Raw genomic sequence first — 17,575 nt, 5'->3', positions numbered from 1 at the left:
CCACAACCCACCTGCTGATGCTTAAAGTGGAAACACTCGAACTTTTAAAACTATGAACCATTTCAGCAAAACCAAAATTAAATAGTTTCCTAGCCCAACCCCTACCCCTTTAGAACCCCCTATCTAATCAAATACCTGAAGTCCTCTTTTTCTTTATACATTTTAGGTGTTCATCCGTTTGTTTCACTGTTCCACTGTGCTAAATATTTAGCGATGATTATAATCTATGGAGTGTGGCTGTGGACGTTTTCCCCCCATATGATCCAAATCATAAGACTGAAAATGTTCTCTCAGCTCAGGAAATGGTTTATCCAGTTGTAGATCTTCCAGTACATCATCTGGGTAAAACCCCTACCGCTTATGATTCCAAAAATCAAGCTTTACTGGAATTGATGAAAAAAATATTATTTCACCTTGGGTGAAATGTCTTTTGGTGTTTTTCTTTGAAGAATCTATCCTAAGGAAATTCTTAATTTGTGCCAGAAAAAAAAAAAACATTATCATACTACGTATAGATTATATGTACATGAATACTATCATGTGGTCCTCAGATCACCTGGAAAATGCTCAGAGAAGAACTGTGAGGGTGTGGAATATGGAGTCTAGATTCTAAAGTCAGAAGATGGGACTTCCCTGGTGGTCCAGTGGGTAAGACTCCACGCTCCCAATGCAGGGGGCCCGGGTTCAATCTGAGACCCCGCAGGCTGTGCGGCACGGCCAAAAAAATAATAATAAAATTTCTTTTAAAATGCAGATAAGTAAAAATAAATAAATAAACGATACCCAAGAATTAGACTGATGCAAAACTTTAAAAAAGAAAGTGTGATATTATCTTCTCATTTCACCTTTCCTTCTTCTGCCCTCAATTAGGGTCGTTGTCATGTGGGTAGGCTTGGCACGTGGAAGAGCTAATGTAGACATTCAGTCTCGTAAAACTGCTGGGTTCATACCAGCCTCCTCTGCCTAAAGCTGGGTTTTAACATCTTTCACCAATCTCTTTTAAAATAATTTTATGGGTGGAATAATTTCTGCAAGGTTTTTGGCCCCAGGAGTCAGACTCTCCCCCTTCTTAGACACCCCCTACCCAGGCTGCTTCCCTCGCTCACCAAGAATTCATGACCCACTGACAAAAGCTTTGCGTTAATCCATCCTCCCCCATTCTGAGGCATCTTCCAAGGCCTCGCTATATTGCTCAAGGACATACTGGGTAGTTATCTGCTGACTTGATTGTTTTTCCCTTGTGATGTAAACTTAACAATGAAGTGAGCTAACACCCTAACTATCCAGAAGGGTAACCTCATAAAGATGAACAACAAAACCTGTCTGTTTTCTTCCTTTACCATTCTCACACGCACCTTCAGTTACAGATATGGTGTTACAAAGAAGAGGTTTTCATGCGTTTATTCCAGTGATGATTCAAAAGTCCGGTTATCCGTCTCCCAGTCCTAGGGGGCAGGGGGACAGTTAGGGAGGAATTGGTCAAGGCATTTTTCCCTAAAACTGGAGCACACACTTTTCCATTTAGCAAGTGGCTGTTTAGTGCAAGGAGCTATTCGCTGCAATAGTGTAAAAGGAGGAATACAAAGTATAACCTCTCTCTGTATAAATATACAGGAGAATATAGTCGAAACATGTTATCTGCCCTCTAGGACCTTACAACAGGGCTAGATTGTCTTGCAGGGTCTGACCTGGTCTAAAACTCAAAACTTCCATTTATGGAAGAGATAAAAAAGTTCCAAGATAGGAAGGGAGTTTTTGTTTTGTGTCTTAAGAAATTGGAACCTGTATCCTCCTCCTGCAGAATCGCTGGAGGATTCCTTTGAAAAATAAGTGGACAGGGTTTCAGGCCCAATTTCTTTCCCTTGGAGGATTCTTAGGTGCTCCTTAGGTGTACTATTATTCTGTCCCCCCATTTCACTACAGTGTCTGTCTGGATGCATAGAGGCGCCCCCAACGTACCCCCTGAAGCCTCTCTCTTTCCTCCGGCCTCACAATACACAGCAGCCCAGAGCAAAGCTTCCAGCAGACTACATCCTGGAGCTGTTTTTTACCACCCCTCCCCCTGAATGTGCTAGCCCTGGGCCTCACAGAGTGGACCCCTAAATTTTATTAAACTTAAGTAATCGAACACAAATGCACTCTGCCCCCATCCGCACTCCCAGGCTGCAGAGATTTTATGCCTTATTTTCAGCACGAGCTAAACTCGGACAAGGAAGTCTGAATCCCATAGGGTTCTTCCTTGTCTCCAGTTTGGTTTTATTTTAAGCGCAAAAACCTAGCTCCACATCCCTTCGGGCGGCGGTTGAGGACCAGCCTCGTGGATATCAAAAGTGACCCCTTGCCGGGCACAAACTGAGCGAGTTTAGGCACGAAACCCACCCAGCAACTCGTGGCGTCATCACGCCCTGCGTTCCGATAGGCCCTAACCACTCCACGCGGGGTGGGGTGCTCTTTGAGTCCGCGGTAACACAGTTGGAGCCTGAGGTGACCTCTTGTGGACATATACGGAAATGCACTCGAGAGGAGCAAGAAAAAAAATCAACACACTGGAGCACTCCAAAGCAAGCCCCGCACTCATGAAGGCTCCTCCCCGCTCCTTCTGCGAAAATCCGCCTCCATCCTGCATCTCGGCGGTTGACTTTTTTCCCCTTTGATGACTCGGCCGTCGGCCAGCCCGGCCTGGCGTTTCCCAGAAGGCCCAGCGCCGGGAAGGGGTTTGCAGCTGCTCCGTCATCGTGCGGCCCGACGCGAGTCCACGCTCGTGGGCAGGCCCGGCTCTGTTCCTGGTCTCCGGTGCGAGGGTTCACGCGAGGCCCCGGCCTCGGTCCCCGGACTAGGCCGTGACCCCGGGCGCCATGAAGCAGGAGGGCTCGGCGCGGCGCCGCGGCGCGGACAAGGCGAAGCCGCCGCCCGGCGGAGGGGAACAAGAACCACCGCCGCCCCCGGCGCCCCAGGATGTGGAGATGAAAGAGGAGGCGGCGGCGGGTGGCGGATCAACCGGCGAGACCGATGGCAAGGCGGCGGCTGCGGCGGCTGAGCACTCCCAGCGAGAGCTGGACACCGTCACCTTGGAGGGTATGAGAGCTCGGGCCGGGGACGTGCCATGATCACGGGTGACAGCGCCGCGGTGATCCACCCTCTCCTTGGGATCCCAGCGCAGCCTCCACCACCTTGACTTGGGGGTTCCTTGGGATCACCCCCAAGTGCCTGCCCCCACTACCCTGACACTCCCGACCCCAGCCGGATAACTGAACACTCTCTCTAGGCTCAGGACTCCTCCGTTCGCACACACCACCCCCACCGGGGATTGCATCTAGAAGTAGGTCTCACTGGGCCCATAGACTCTGTCTTCTAAGTTCTCTCCTCTGACCTTATTACTCCATTTACATCCCACCGGACTGATTCTAGTGACCCCAGTGCACGATTGATCTCTCCAAAAACCAGTGTCTGTATTTATGTTTGAAGGGGGTCAGAATGACGCAGAATACTGGCCCCTGCATTTTAAGAATGGTTTCTGTTGTCTTAACTACCTTTAGCAAACTCCTCTAAAAGAGCTCTTTCTACGTAGTATCTTGCTTCCTTGTTGCTGTAATTGAGGTGCCCAGACGATCCCATTGCTTTTTCTTTCCCTGCAAGCCCTTACTCCTACTCTGTTTCTAAAGAGTTTAAACACATTACACACTTCAACTTTTTAGGTGTCGGATGTTTGAGTTCCTAATGTTCACCTTCCACGTAAACTATATACCAGTCCCCCCATTTCTTTTCTCCTAGGTGCCTGTTCCCTGTTTCCTATCATCCTCTTGTTCCTCCAAGTTCATATTTCACTTTTCCTACTTAGAGCGTCCTGTCCACATTTGGAGTGGGTAGAGTGAGAGCTTCCCATTGTGACCCTGGTGCTCTTTTCTGGTTCTGGATCAAGTAGGACCAAACTATTTATTGGGTTTTCTCTCTACTTAACTGCACGAGAAACTAGCTCAAAAACATTGAAATAAGCAAAGTTAGGCTCCTGGGTGGTGTTTTGAGGATGTGATAGTGTGGACTGCATCAGCTTCTACTCTGAAGTTGGATAGCAGGCTCAGTATCTAATAAAGATCCTTTTACATAAAATAACGATAGTCAACCAGTGGCAAAGGTGCCATTCAGCATTACCTACTGGGTATATACATCTGTTTCTTATAAACATTTTAATATGAGAGGTCTAAAGTAGCAGGGGGGGAAGAAAAACAACAACTGTGGTTAACATTATTTCCTATGAATTTTTGAGCTGTTCTCCCATAATTGAGATCAAGTTTATACATACAGTTAGGAACAAGGCATAACTAAATACAGATTATTTTGTGTGCTTTCATGTAACATATCCATAAACAAAGCATTCAGTGTGTTCCAGAAACGTTTATTGAATAACTGATATGATGGCTAAGAATATACGCTCTGGACTTAGTTTCCTCATCTCTGTAAATGAAAGTAATAGTACCTACTTAATTGGGTTGTTGTGAAGTTTAAAATGTTTACCACTGTGCCTAATACGTGACGAAAACATAGTAAAACCCTCCATAAATACTAGCTGTTATGACTATTATATCATTAATGTGACCCCGGCAACCTATGCTAAAAATACAAAGGTAACTAAAACTACCAATTGATTGCATTCCCTTATTTCTGGATATTTAAGTTGTTTCTATTTTTCCTTGTTACAAATAGCTTTGCAACCATCATCTCTGTGCCCAAGTTTTTGATCTACCTCTATAATTATTTCTTCAATAGAGATCCCTGAATTGAAAGGGTTTGTTTTTAAGGTTTTTGGTAGATATTGTCCAGAAAAACTGTACTGATATACATTATATGAGCAGAAATGTCTTGCTCACCCTTGTACTCTATATGTTACCATTTTTTAAATACCACTAGAATGGTAATTGAAAAATGTTTTCGCTTGGGATTATTTGAATACTAGTGAAATATACTTTTCATGTCTGTTATTTGTCGTTCCTCTTTTTGTATTGTCCATTCATGTTCATTTTTATCTATTTTAATCCTTAATACAAGCTCCTTGTAGAAAAAGAATATGAATCTCTGGTCACATGTGTTGCAGATATTTTTCTTTTGTTTACAGTTCTCAGAAGAATTTTAGAAGTCTTTTCCTATTTGAAGATATGCTAAATCTCCACGTGTTTTTGTTTTTCATTGTTTTAATCACCATGTGTTTTTGTTTTTCATTGTTTTTTTCTTTTTTCTGTCACCCTCTATTCCTTCCCCCACCCCAGCTTTATTTTTCTTCATCTCTTGGTTATGTCTTAAAATCAATGTATGGCATCCATAACTATTGCTCTTAGGGCAAAAGCGGTGATTGGCCACATCCTGCCATTTGTAAGAGGCTCCCTAGGACTGCTTGGCTGGAGTGGCGGGGGGTGGGGGGAGTAGGAGTTGGAATTAACATTTTTCTCCCCTTGTCCTCCACAGACATCAAGGAGCACGTGAAACAGCTGGAGAAGGCAGTCTCGGGCAAGGAGCCTCGGTTCGTGCTGCGGGCCCTGCGGATGCTGCCTTCCACATCACGCCGCCTCAACCACTACGTTCTGTACAAGGCTGTGCATGGCTTTTTCACCTCCAACAATGCCACTCGAGACTTCTTGCTACCCTTCCTGGAAGAGGTAAGTGAGTCAGGCCAGCGTGAAGTGTGCAGGCTTGGCTTGACACACACATTCCACCCTGTGTAACTGTTTCCTATCCTGGAGACCTGTCTTGTTACCTGCCATAGCAGAGTCATCAAGCAAGACAGCCCCTCTTAATACTCATTTGCCCTCTAACAAGGCGACCGTCCTTCTGCCCTGTGGAGTCGTTCTTCTGAGTCAGGAAGAGGAGCCAGGAGTCAGGACCCTTCCAGCCACACTCATTTCCCACCACCCCCAACAGGGGGCCTAGGAGAATGTTCCACCGCATTTTTGCCTCCGAAGCTTCACCATGAAGGATGTATAGAACAGTGGTTAAGGGACTTCCTTGGCAGTCCAGTGGTTAAGATTCCTCGCTTCCATCCCTGGTTGGGGAACTAAGATCCCACAGATCCCGCATGCCGCGTGGTGCGGCCAAAAAAAAAAAAAAGCAACAAAAAAAGGAACAAAAGAACAGTGGTTAAGAGCACAGGTTTTGGAGGGGGTGTTGAATTTGAATCCAAACTCTATCATTTGGTATCTGTGGGACTTGGGCAAATGACCTAACCTCCTTGTGCCTCATTTTCTTCATTTGGTAAATGTGATGAACAGATTTGGGGGGGCGAGGAGGAAGGGGAAAGCTCTTAGCACAGTGGGTGGCACAGAGTGCACGTTGATGAAGTTAGTTGGCTGGTGGTAGTGGTCTCTATGCCAGGAGAAACCTCTCCTTTTCCTTTCTGGCTGTAAAACTCCCCTTATCATCCGGGATACAGTTCGGGTCCTGCCCCTTCTCAAACCTCACTGGCCCTTCAGCCACCTTCATCTCCCTAAAATCCTGTATGCTTACAGTCTGTCGCATAGATGTAAAAACTCAGAAAATCCTTGAGGTATACAGTGAAAGCTTTACTGTCTGGGAAGAAGGAAAACACCCTCTCCCAACCCCACCTGGAATGTTTTTTAACCTTTACATCTCTAAAGTAACCCACCATGATCGTCTGTTGATCTGTTACACATTATTCCAGTTTTGGTGACTAGATCTGAAGATAAGTCGTATGTATATGTCAATTTCCCCCAAAATTCCTTTGTTCCCACCAAAAAAAAAAATGTATTTTGTTTCATTATCCTTTTTTTTTTTTTTTTTTTTTTTTTTTAATTTTGGCCACGCCACACGACTTGCAGGACTCAGTTCCCCAACCAGGGACTGAACCCAGGCCACGGCAGTGAAAGCCCAGAATCCCAACCACTAGACCACCAGGGAACTCCCTGTCTCATTATTCTTGATCTCATCTCTAGAATTATATCCCTTTATTAACCCTGCCTGATAGAATTCACAGTGGTTCCAGGTATGGTGGTTTAATCTCTACTTAGATTGTAGGCTCTCTGAGGGGTCCTTACATCATCCTTTCTGTCCACATTATATTCTGTGAGGATGTTATACTCCTGTAACCCTTTTCTGTATTTATTGTATTGCCAGCCTCCTTGACTCCCTTCAGAAAGAGACTGTGTCATCTTTATTTCTGTATCCCCAGCACCTAGAAAAATCTTGGCATGTAGTAGGCACTTATTAAATATTTGTTGAAATACATAGTGAGTGCTTAATAAATTCTTGGTTGATTGATCTGACTGAGCTCTTCCACGGTAACTCATGTCCTCTCCAGCCCATGGACACAGAAGCCGATTTGCAGTTCCGTCCCCGAACAGGAAAAGCTGCGTCGGCTCCGCTCCTGCCCGAAGTGGAAGCCTACCTCCAGCTCCTCGTGGTCATCTTCCTGATGAACAGCAAGCGCTACAAAGAGGTAGCCAGGGCCGGTGCAAGTGACTGACGTGCCCCAGGCGGGGTGCAGGCTTAGTGGGGGAGAGTGCCTCTAGTGAAGAAATAGACAATCACTGGGTTATTAACTGTCCCCCAGACTCTTTCCCCCGTGTGGGAATGCGCCCAGCCCCACATCCGGGGAAGACCCCTCAACTCCTGCTCAGGCTCTGGGAAGGGGCTGGCAGTGGTCACTCTGTACCCATCTGTGGCGCGATCCCAGTACAGTGGATGCTTTTGAGAAGAGTAGATTTGGAGACAGAAATACCTGGGTTCAAATCCCGTTTGTACCTTAGGCAAATTAATTTCTCCCAGCTGTGTGTAAAATGAGACAAACTGCCCACCTTACAAGATTATTGTTAGTATTAAATAAAGTAATATACTTTAAAAATACTTAGCACAGTGATCTGCACGTAGTAAGCATTCACAACGTTTTAATAAATAGTAGCTATTATTATGAAATTGAAAGGCTCCATTTTGGATACCACTCTTCCACCACGCCTTCCAACCGGGGCCAGCTCCTTTGTCAGGCTTAGCTACTGTCCCAAGAGCACGCCCAAGAAATGACAGGTCTCCTCAGTCCTCTGTTTTGTTTTTTCCTTGCTCTGCCACTGGTTGGCTTTTGTTTGGTTGGTTTTTAGAAATAATTCACTCCCTTGAAACCAACTCAGTGGTTTTTGGTATATTCACAAGGTTGTGCAACCACCCTCACTATCTAATTCCAGACCAGTTTAATCACTGCCCCCACCAAAAAACCGCCATATCTATCTGTAGTCTCTCCTTGTTCTCCCCTCACCCCAGCCCAGTAATCTATTAATATTTTGTGTCCCATGGATTTTCCTATTCTGGGCATTTTATCTAAATGGAATTATATAACATGTGCCTTTTGTGTCTGGCTTTTTTCTGTAGCATGAAGTTTTCTAAGTTTATCCATGTTGTGGCATATATCTGTACTCTGTTCCTTTTTATGGATGAGTAAAATTCCATCATATGGATATGCCACATTTTGTTTATCCATTCATTGGGTGATAGGCACTTGGGTTGTTTCCACGTTTTGGTTATTGGGAATAATGCTGATATGAATGTTCGTGTGCAAGTTTTTATGTGAACGTATGTTTCCAGTTCTCTTGGACGTATGCCTAGGAGGGGAATTGCTGGCTCCGTGTTTAACTTTTTGAAGCACTGACGCTTGATTCTCTTTTGGCTGCCTCCCCAGGCACAGAAGATCTCTGATGACCTGATGCAGAAGATCAGCACTCAGAACCGCCGGGCCCTGGACCTTGTGGCTGCAAAGTGTTACTATTACCATGCTCGGGTCTATGAGTTCCTGGACAAGCTGGATGTGGTGCGCAGGTACTGTGGCCAGGGGTCTGGCTCGTGGCCCGTGGGGTCAGAGACATGGTCAGGCACTACCACAGAGCTGTGGCCTGGCAGGGGGCCATGGGCTGGGAGATGTAACGGGCCCAGCAGGAAGTGGGGGTAATGGTTAACACACCCTGAGCTGTGCGAGGGCTTGAGAGCGAGGCTGAGACTAGATGACGAAACGGAGACCACCACTGGCCTGTTAAGTCCTGTCTCCCAGGCTCTTCCCTTCACCACACGTCAGGGGAGGACTCATTAGTGGGTCAGAGGTGCAAGCAAGTTCAGGCTGGAAAACCTTTCACTCCTCTACTTGAAACCTGCAGTGGCTCCCCGTTTCCCTCAGGGAAAAGCCAGAGCCCTCATGACGTAAAAGCTTATAAGGCCCCACGGGGTCTGGCCCCCGTTACTGCCTCCTTGACTTTATTTCCACTGCTCCCCCGATGCTGGCCACCCCGCTCTCTCGCGGGCACTCTTCCCTCGGCCAAGAATGCTCTCCTCCCTGCCTCCTTCAAGCCTCTGCTTAACTGTTACCTTCTCAGTGAGCCCTGCGCTGACTGGGCTATTTAAAGCCGCAGCCCCATCCTCCTCTCCTTCTGCGGTTCCCGTCGCACTTAGCCTGATTTCGACGTCACCCCACCACCTTTTGTGGAGCTGCATGGTACGCTTGTTCATCATGATGGCTGTCTGTCTCCCCCACTAGAATGCAGGTTCCCTGAGCAGAGTTCTGGCCTTCTGTGCACCTGGACTAGTGCTTCATTTGTTGAGTATTCGGTGAATAACCAGAAAAGCAGTTTGCATCACTTTTTTAGGAATTGAGAGAGAATGGAGAGGTCAGAGGCAGCTTGAAGAGTTGTTATGTGAAGGCTTTAACCTCCCGTTTCTTTCCTTCTTGAAGCTTCTTGCACGCTCGGCTCCGGACCGCCACCCTGCGGCACGACGCGGACGGGCAGGCCACACTGCTGAACCTCCTGCTGCGGAACTACCTACACTACAGCTTGTACGACCAGGCCGAGAAGCTGGTGTCCAAGTCTGTGTTCCCCGAGCAGGCCAACAACAATGAGTGGGCAAGGTACCTCTACTATACAGGTGAGCAGGGCCCGCCCCCCAGCCGGAAGGTGTCTCGGGCTCCCTCGGTGCAAATTTGCTAAGAAAGTGGTGCCCTTGGTGCATAAGAGTGCCCATTCGGCACTCTGGTTTGCGGGGGGCGGGCTTTGGGTCACACCATCCTCTTGACCAGCTCTCTTCTTCTCCACACCCAGGGCGCATCAAAGCCATCCAGCTGGAGTACTCAGAGGCCCGGAGGACAATGACCAACGCCCTCCGCAAGGCCCCTCAGCACACAGCTGTCGGCTTCAAACAGACGGTGAGCAGCAGTTCTCACTCCTTTGACCCCCTTACTTGTCTGATACCATGTTAGTACCGTTTCCTTATCTGAGGAGCCCAGAAGGTCCTTAATCTTCTTACCCTAAAAGTGGCATCACATGTCTATTTGCACGTGACATTGTTCAGGGCACATTAGGCAGACACCGCCTGCACCTCTGGCAGTTTATGTTCCCAGTATTCTCCCTGTTATGTAGGTTTAGAATATTCCTGATTCCCCAGAACCCCCTATAGTCATTCCAGGTGAGGGCCTGGATTGTGTTGATAAACCCCAGGCTCTTACCTGGTCCCTCACATGCCCCTTCGGGAGCAGTGTTGTCTGTGGCCAGGGAACCCAGAGCTCTCCCTAAGGCTGGCTGACTCAGGTGGAGGTAAACCTTGGCCGTGGCAAAGCTGTCAGTCACCAGGTAGTTTTTTGAGTGCTGACCTTGACATTGGGCACTGTGAGGGGTAGAAAAGAAGGATAAGAAATGGTATTTGCCCTCGAAGAGATAGATAAAGAACATTGACTCAGAAAGGCTTGAGGGCCTGTGTAAAGGCACAGAGCCTGGTAGCCAGAATTAGGACCCAGCTTTCCCAGCTACAAACCTCTGCTCTCACATTAACACATCCACCTCCTAGTGCCCTTGAAAGAGAGCAGGATGAGAACGTACAGTGATTAGCTCAGTGTGGTAGGAGCTTTGCTTTGTTTCAGTTCAGAAGTTCAGAGAACGGCAGATTGAGTTGTGGTCAAACAATTAAAGTAGTCTTAAATAGTTAAATTTGATCTGGGTTTTGAAAGATGGGTAGAGTTTTCATAGAAAGGAATGGCTTTTCAGACACATGGGGTGCATTGCACAATGTGAGATTGCTTTTACAACATAGGACGCACACTAAGCCTTCTTCGAAAATTCACTAAAAATACAGGTACTTAACATATAGGCTGTGTTGTGCACCAGGGAGAGGTCTCGTGGGGTAAAGCAGTGTTTTCAAACCCGATTTTGCTATGGATGGATAAGGTTTCACAGTTTTCTGTGGTGGAGCCAGGTTGCCGGAAGAAGGAGCAGAGGGGGCTGGAGTGAGGTCTTTGGCCTGTGGACTGTTGGCCAGGGAGCCAGGAAAGAGGTGGGAGGGTTGCCTGAGAGGGGAAGGGGCAGAGTTGGGGGAACTTTCCACCCAGAGAGACTTAAGTAAATAGGCGATGGGCCAAGGTCTTGAACAAGGTAGGAGGAATGGGATAGAGAGCCCACATGGAGAAGCCAGCTTTAAGTAAAAACAGGGAGAGTGAGAATGGGTAAAGAGAGACATCGAATTTAACATGGAGTCCAAAACAGAGCACGTTGAAAGTGTATCCATCCGTAGAAAATCCACATTCTCGCCTTGGATGATCTCATTTGCCTCCGTGGCTCAGCTGTGACCTCCATGATGCTTCACCAAAGTCCATTGTGAACTGTCTTAGTCTACTCGGGTTGCTATTACGAGACTGGGTGGCTTAAACAATAGGAATTTATTTCATCACAGTTTTGGAGGCAAGAAGTCCAAGATCAGGATGTCAGCGTGGCCGGGTTCTTTCGAGGGCTTCTCTTTTGCTTATAGTTGGCCATCTTCTGACGTCTTCAAATGGTCTCCCCTCTGTGCACGTCTGTATCCTAATCCTTCTTATAAGAACCCCAGTCATAGTGAATTAGGGCCCACTCATATGACCTCATTTTACCTTAATTACCTCTTTAATAGCTCTATCTCCAAATCCAGTCACATTCTGAGGTACTAGGGGGTTAGGGCTTCAGCATATGAATTTGGGGGTTCACAGTTCAGCCCATGATACAAGTTCTGACCCCTTTCATGAAGCCAGACCTGCAAATCCGACTTCCCACCACACATCTCTGTAGAGGTACTGCCCGGCTCCTCACACTCAGCTTGTCCAGACAGACCCTTCTGGGCACCCTTGCCAGTCCTTCCTCCTGCTCTCCTGATCCAGATGGGCGCCTCCGGGTCATCTTGGACTCCTCCTCCCCCCCTTCACCATCACTGAGTCGTCTGTTGATTTGCCTCCATGGCTTTGGTATTCGTCTCCTCTCTGATGTTACCAGTGCCCTTGTTCAAGCCACTGACCCTGCCGGTCGCCATCCTCCTCTCCACCAGCCCAGCTTCCGCACAGCCGCCTAACTGAGCGGAGCTCCAGGCCCGTCTGCCTGGCCCGGGAAGCTCGCATTTCTCCCCATTGCCTGCCCGGTAGAGTATTGTAAGTCTTGTAGGCGAGCCAGGTATTATTGTTGTTGTTATGCCCATTTTAGGGAGGTGGAAACCAAAGACTCAGTTGTTCGGCGTTTCCTAGCTAGCAAGTACAGGCTAGCTAGTTCTGTCTCCAAACTCAGAACTCAGCCTGGCATTCAAAACCGCATGTCCCCAGATGGGCCCCGATCACCTCTCCAGGTGGCCCCACACACAGCCCCTCCAGTATGCCGGCCTCTTCTCCAGCCTGTTCCCTTGGCTGAAACGTCCTCCCTCCTTTTCTGCTTCATCAGAATCCTTAAGGCATATGTTAACTTCTGCCATTGGCACGGCTTTCCCCTCACTCATGGGGTACGCCGAGGGCCGAGGGCCAGGGCAGCCTTGTGGGTGTGTGTGGAGGAGCGAAGGGTCCTTGCCCAGGGGTGGGCACCATCAGCCACCACCCATTTTAACCCCTTACCTCCCTCGTGACACTTGCTGTCACGTGGCTTAGCTGTCTGTGCTGCTGTCCCTCCTGCTTGGTGGGAGGCTCCTTAACTGCTGGGCATCGTCCCCTCCACCGTCCCCTCCACCGTAGTCGTCCTTGCACGGTGCTGAATCCACGGGAGGCGCCGTTCAGAATTAGCACACAGTGGTATTTGGAGGAGGTCTTGTGGAGGAGGAGGGGCCTGATTTTCCAGCCAACCGGCTCACTCAGTGAGGTTCTGCAGGCCCTTTCCTGAGCTTCTACCTCTACCCAGATAACTAATTTTACACATAGTTCACCTCCCTACCAGCATCTTTGGCTGACTCGCATTCCATTGCCTAGGCCTCTTGGCCCTGCTTCCTCACCATTTCTGAGCCATAGAACCTACCCATCTGCCTGTACTTTAGAGCTTTGCCATTTCAGGGCGCTGTGCACCGATTGGCCAGATGAAATGAAGCTGAGGGCCTGGTGTGGTCAAAGGGTCAGAAGCCTACAAGGCCTGTCTCCCAAGGCAGAGCTTCAATTCCACGCCCAGCACAGCTTGAGGATTTGTTTCCTCTCTCTGTGGGCCTGGTCCCAGTGCCACCTTCCCTCTTTCCCCGTGTGTCTGACTGCATCGAAGCCCCATTTCGTTCTCTTCTCCCACCCGGTGGGGCTCCCTGCCCACTGTGTTCCTGTGTCACACTCTGCCAGGTGCACAAGCTTCTGATTGTGGTGGAGCTGTTGCTGGGGGAGATCCCGGACCGGCTGCAGTTCCGTCAACCGTCCCTCAAGCGCTCGCTCATGCCTTACTTCCTTCTGACCCAGGGTAAGGGCTGGTCCCCTCCCAGAGCTTGCCGGACCCCTGGCACTGTGGCCCCTTTTTTGTGTGCACCCTGTGCAGCATTTGATCCACTCCTCTCCCCACTGCAGCTGTCAGGACGGGAAACCTGGCCAAGTTCAACCAGGTCCTGGATCAGTTTGGGGAGAAGTTTCAAGCAGATGGGACCTACACCCTCATCATCCGACTACGACACAACGTCATCAAGACAGGTGTGGAGCAGGGTCTGAGGGGCCCCTGGCAGAGCAGGACCCGGACTAGGCTTCTCCAGGGGCAGGGACAACCCTGTGTGCGCCTGGGCGGGTGAAGGGTCTGTGCCCGCCCCAGCCTCCCCACCGCTCCTTCCTCGCCCAGGGGTGCGCATGATCAGCCTCTCCTATTCCCGAATCTCCCTGGCGGACATCGCCCAGAAGCTGCAGCTTGATAGCCCGGAGGATGCAGAGTTCATTGTTGCCAAGGTGGGCCTGGCTCAGGGACCGCGGTTGTCACCTTCCTACCTTATTTCAGGGATGGGGGTGGGAGGAGGTTGACCAAGGAGGGGAATGGCTAAAGCAGTGGCATAGTCTTCAGGGAGTGCCCGTCTTGCAGTGAAGCCAGGAAGTTGCCACAGAGAGAGAGAGAGTGTGTGTACGCAGTGAGTGTGTGAGAGATCAAGGAGGACAAAGAGATGGGACAAGATGTTCTAGGACTTAGAAGATGGACTTTCTGGTGACTCTTCCTCCCTTTGCGGCCTGCAGGCCATCCGGGATGGCGTCATTGAGGCCAGCATCAACCACGAGAAGGGCTACGTCCAGTCCAAGGAGATGATTGACATCTATTCCACCCGTGAGCCCCAGCTAGCCTTCCACCAGCGCATCTCCTTCTGCCTGGATATTCACAACATGTCCGTCAAGGTGCGGAGCCCTGGGCTGCAGAGGCGATGCTTGGCAGCAACATGCCCCGCTCCACACCCACGGGTTCCTCAGGGACGACTGGCTTGGTTTGGGGCGCAGTTCCCAGACCATCTCTGTAAAATCACTGGGGGTCCAGAAGGGGCAAAGGACTTTGCTTGTGGGACCACAACACCTTCCCTTCGCTCTTCAGGGGTCTGGTTGCCAGGGAGGATCAGGCAGGGATTCAGAGTGCAGTGTTCTGGATTTGGTTCCAAGTTTGAGTCATTTACCTTCTCTGAGCCTGTTTCTCCTTCTGTGAAGCTGATAACGAGGTATTACCTGCCCTGCCTGGCAGGCTTGACGGGATTAAATGAAATCACGTCTTGGGGCACTTAGCGAAGTCTGAATTGTGTAAAAGGTAGGGCTGCCATCTCGTTCCACAAAAGGCTCTTAAGCTCTTACCCTGTGTCAGGCGCTGGGTTAGGTGCTGGTACTGTTGGGCTGCCGATTTTTTTCCTGCTCTCTTCCCCCAGGAAACCAGGGATATAGCTTCACTTAAAACCAGGCAAATGCTGTGCTCTGCTAGACAGGAAAGGCCCTTCGTGATCTGGCCCCCTGCGTCACTGGCCTCCCTCCCCAGGACCGCTCCGCCGACCCCTCCCCTCCACCCCAGTTGGCCCCACTGAACTCAGGCCGGCCTTGTCACAGCCTGAACCCTCTACCTGGAACGCCCTTCCTCTACTCCCACAGCCCGTCCGTTCTTCCTCCTCTTCCATCTCAGTGCCAGTCCCTCTCCCAGCCCGATCAGGAGGGTTAATCATTTATACCTCCGGCTTCTTCTAATTCTCCGTCTTTAGCACTTATCCCGCGGCGTCGTAGTAATGAATTAGTCTCCATGCCTGGCTCCCCCACGGCACTGGACTAGGGAGTGATCACCGGTCGCGCGCACATCCTGGCGCCTGGCACGCGGGAGCACCATGAGTGTGTGTTACGTTGATGCCTCCTCTTCACCTTGTTCCTCTCTCCGTTGTGCTTCAGGCCATGAGGTTTCCTCCCAAATCGTACAACAAGGACTTGGAGTCTGCAGAGGTAAGCTGCCTTCTGCTTTGGGTAAGACTGAAAGATCAAACTTCCCTACAGAAAGGGGAGAGGGGAGGTTTCTGGAAGGGCTGGGGCACCTCTGAAGCCTGGGCCGTCTCTGGCCCTGGGTGGGTCGGGCTGGGTGTAGACGAGTGAGAGAGCCCGACCTGTCCTCAGCAGCCCGGCCCCGCCCCTCTTTCCGCAGGAGCGGCGCGAGCGGGAGCAGCAGGACTTGGAGTTTGCCAAGGAGATGGCAGAGGACGATGACGACAGCTTTCCTTGAGCTGGGGGGCTGGGGAGGGGTGGGTCGAGTGGGGCTGGCTCTTTATCTTCCCCCCTTGGGGCCCCTGCCCAGGGAACCGGCCCCTTTTCCCACGCTGCACACAGACTGCGCATGTGCAGGGGGGAGGAGTGCAGGGAGCCAGGCACCCGCACCTCATCCCAGGGCCCCTCCCCAGCCGGTGACTTAGCACGCGTGGGCAGGAGGGCGAGCAGGCAGCCTCCCCAGGGCAGGGTCCTGGCTAGCCGTGTGGGCAGCAAGATGGGAGGGACTAGCCCTGTGCTCTCCTCCAGGGCGTAGGGCACTGAATTGGGACATGTGTTAGGTTGTATGTTTTTTGAAGCTTCAGTTGTGATTTTTAAACAATAAAAAGTTCTCCGGGACTCTTTGTGCATCAGTTAACTACTCTTATTTCACTCTCACATGTGCAATGTTAACAGGCCCAGATTTTTTTCTGGCCTGGGAATGCTGGCCCCAGGCATGACCCGAGGACCCGAAGCAGCTGTAGAGGAGGAGGAGGCCGAGGGCTGGGTGGAGAGACTCTGATCTGGGATCAGAGGGCCTGGGTTTACTCTTTCACATCCAACTGGCTCTCAAATAACTGGCAGCTCTCCGAACTTCTCAGGCCCCTTTCCCGTATCTGCCAAATAAATGATTAGACTCGGTGACCTCCTGGCTCTAAAACTGGGAATCTAGGCTTCCAGTGGACGAAACACAAGGTGCGAGTCTGACCCTCAGGTGAGGTTCGCAGAGGAGAGAAGGGTCTCCAGCAAGGCTGCGGCGGGCTGAGAGCAGGGTTCTGCCCAGTGGCCCTTATGGAGTGGGGGATAGGCTCCTCCCTGAGAGCAGGGCGGGGGTTGGGCGAGAGGGGGCTCCCTGTGGACCCCCAGCCCACCTCCTCCAGCTGCATGTGGTGGGAAAATGCACCTGCCAGGGTCTCTCTAAGTCTCCCAGCCGCTGCCAGCGGTGCTCCCCACGTTGGGTCCTTCGCATCATTGACGTTCTCTGGTTGGCACCTGGGGCATTGCCATACATGTGCCCTTCGTTCCTGCTGAGCCAGCTCTGCTATCAGAACGATGCCTCGTGGGTTTCTGCCTCTCCTCAACTGCATTCCCTCTCCTGTGCAGCTCTCGCTCTGCACCTTGCTGATTGCTACACATCTTCCAGGCATCCTGCCTCACAGTGACTCAACTCCCTGGCTTCTGAACCACTCACTTGATAATCAGATTCTCTTAGGAGGTTGTCACTGTGAAAGCCTTATCCTCCCAACTAGATTGTAACTTCTTAAAGAGCATGAGGCACTTCTGTCCCCCCAGGGCCTTGCTCAGTACCTGGCACACCGAGCTGGATAATGTCTTGTTTGTTAGGAAAGGTACACCATGTGTTCATCACCAGCTGCAGGTTTTCATACCCTGATAGCCCTAACTTGCATCAAAGGCATGTTTTAGACAGGCCTTGCTTTGGTTCCTGATCCCACCCCAGTCTCGGTCACAGTGATTTGGTATTGCCCACTTCCTTTAAGTTTCTGCCACCTCCCCAGGTAGTGAAACTTTTTTTTTTTGGCTGCATTGGGTCTTTGTTGCGGCACAGGCTTTCTCTAGTAGCGGTGAGCGGCGGCTACTCTTCGTTGTGGTGCACGGGCTTCTCAT

The 17,575-nt window shown here is 50.2% G+C and overlaps 1 protein-coding gene across 1 annotated transcript; it reads left to right on the top strand.

The window, feature by feature from the left end:
• Positions 1–2,682: 2,682 nt before the first annotated feature.
• On the top strand, positions 2,683–16,309 carry PSMD3 (proteasome 26S subunit, non-ATPase 3). Its single transcript, XM_057536657.1, has 12 exons — positions 2,683–3,075; positions 5,458–5,648; positions 7,304–7,441; positions 8,672–8,808; positions 9,713–9,903; positions 10,077–10,180; positions 13,568–13,682; positions 13,787–13,906; positions 14,049–14,152; positions 14,432–14,587; positions 15,605–15,655; positions 15,852–16,309. Exons 1-12 carry the CDS (start codon positions 2,856–2,858, stop codon positions 15,927–15,929), a joined length of 1,605 nt encoding a protein of 534 aa, XP_057392640.1. The 5' UTR covers positions 2,683–2,855; the 3' UTR covers positions 15,930–16,309.
• The last annotated feature ends 1,266 nt before the right edge of the window (positions 16,310–17,575 follow it).

The sequence above is a fragment of the Balaenoptera acutorostrata genome, chromosome 20, assembly GCF_949987535.1.
Source record: "Balaenoptera acutorostrata chromosome 20, mBalAcu1.1, whole genome shotgun sequence".
Lineage (NCBI taxonomy): Eukaryota > Metazoa > Chordata > Mammalia > Artiodactyla > Balaenopteridae > Balaenoptera > Balaenoptera acutorostrata.
Note: the sequence above shows the minus strand (reverse complement) of the source record. Positions and strands in the feature narration are given on the sequence as shown.

Coding starts and splice junctions, on each gene's coding strand:
- PSMD3 (XM_057536657.1), top strand. CDS start 2,856: ATGAAGCAGGAGGGCTCGGCGCGGCGCCGCGGCGCGGACAAGGCGAAG. Junction 13,683..13,786: donor TTACTTCCTTCTGACCCAGG/GTAAGGGCTGGT, acceptor TCCCCACTGCAG/CTGTCAGGACGGGAAACCTG. Junction 15,656..15,851: donor AGGACTTGGAGTCTGCAGAG/GTAAGCTGCCTT, acceptor CTCTTTCCGCAG/GAGCGGCGCGAGCGGGAGCA.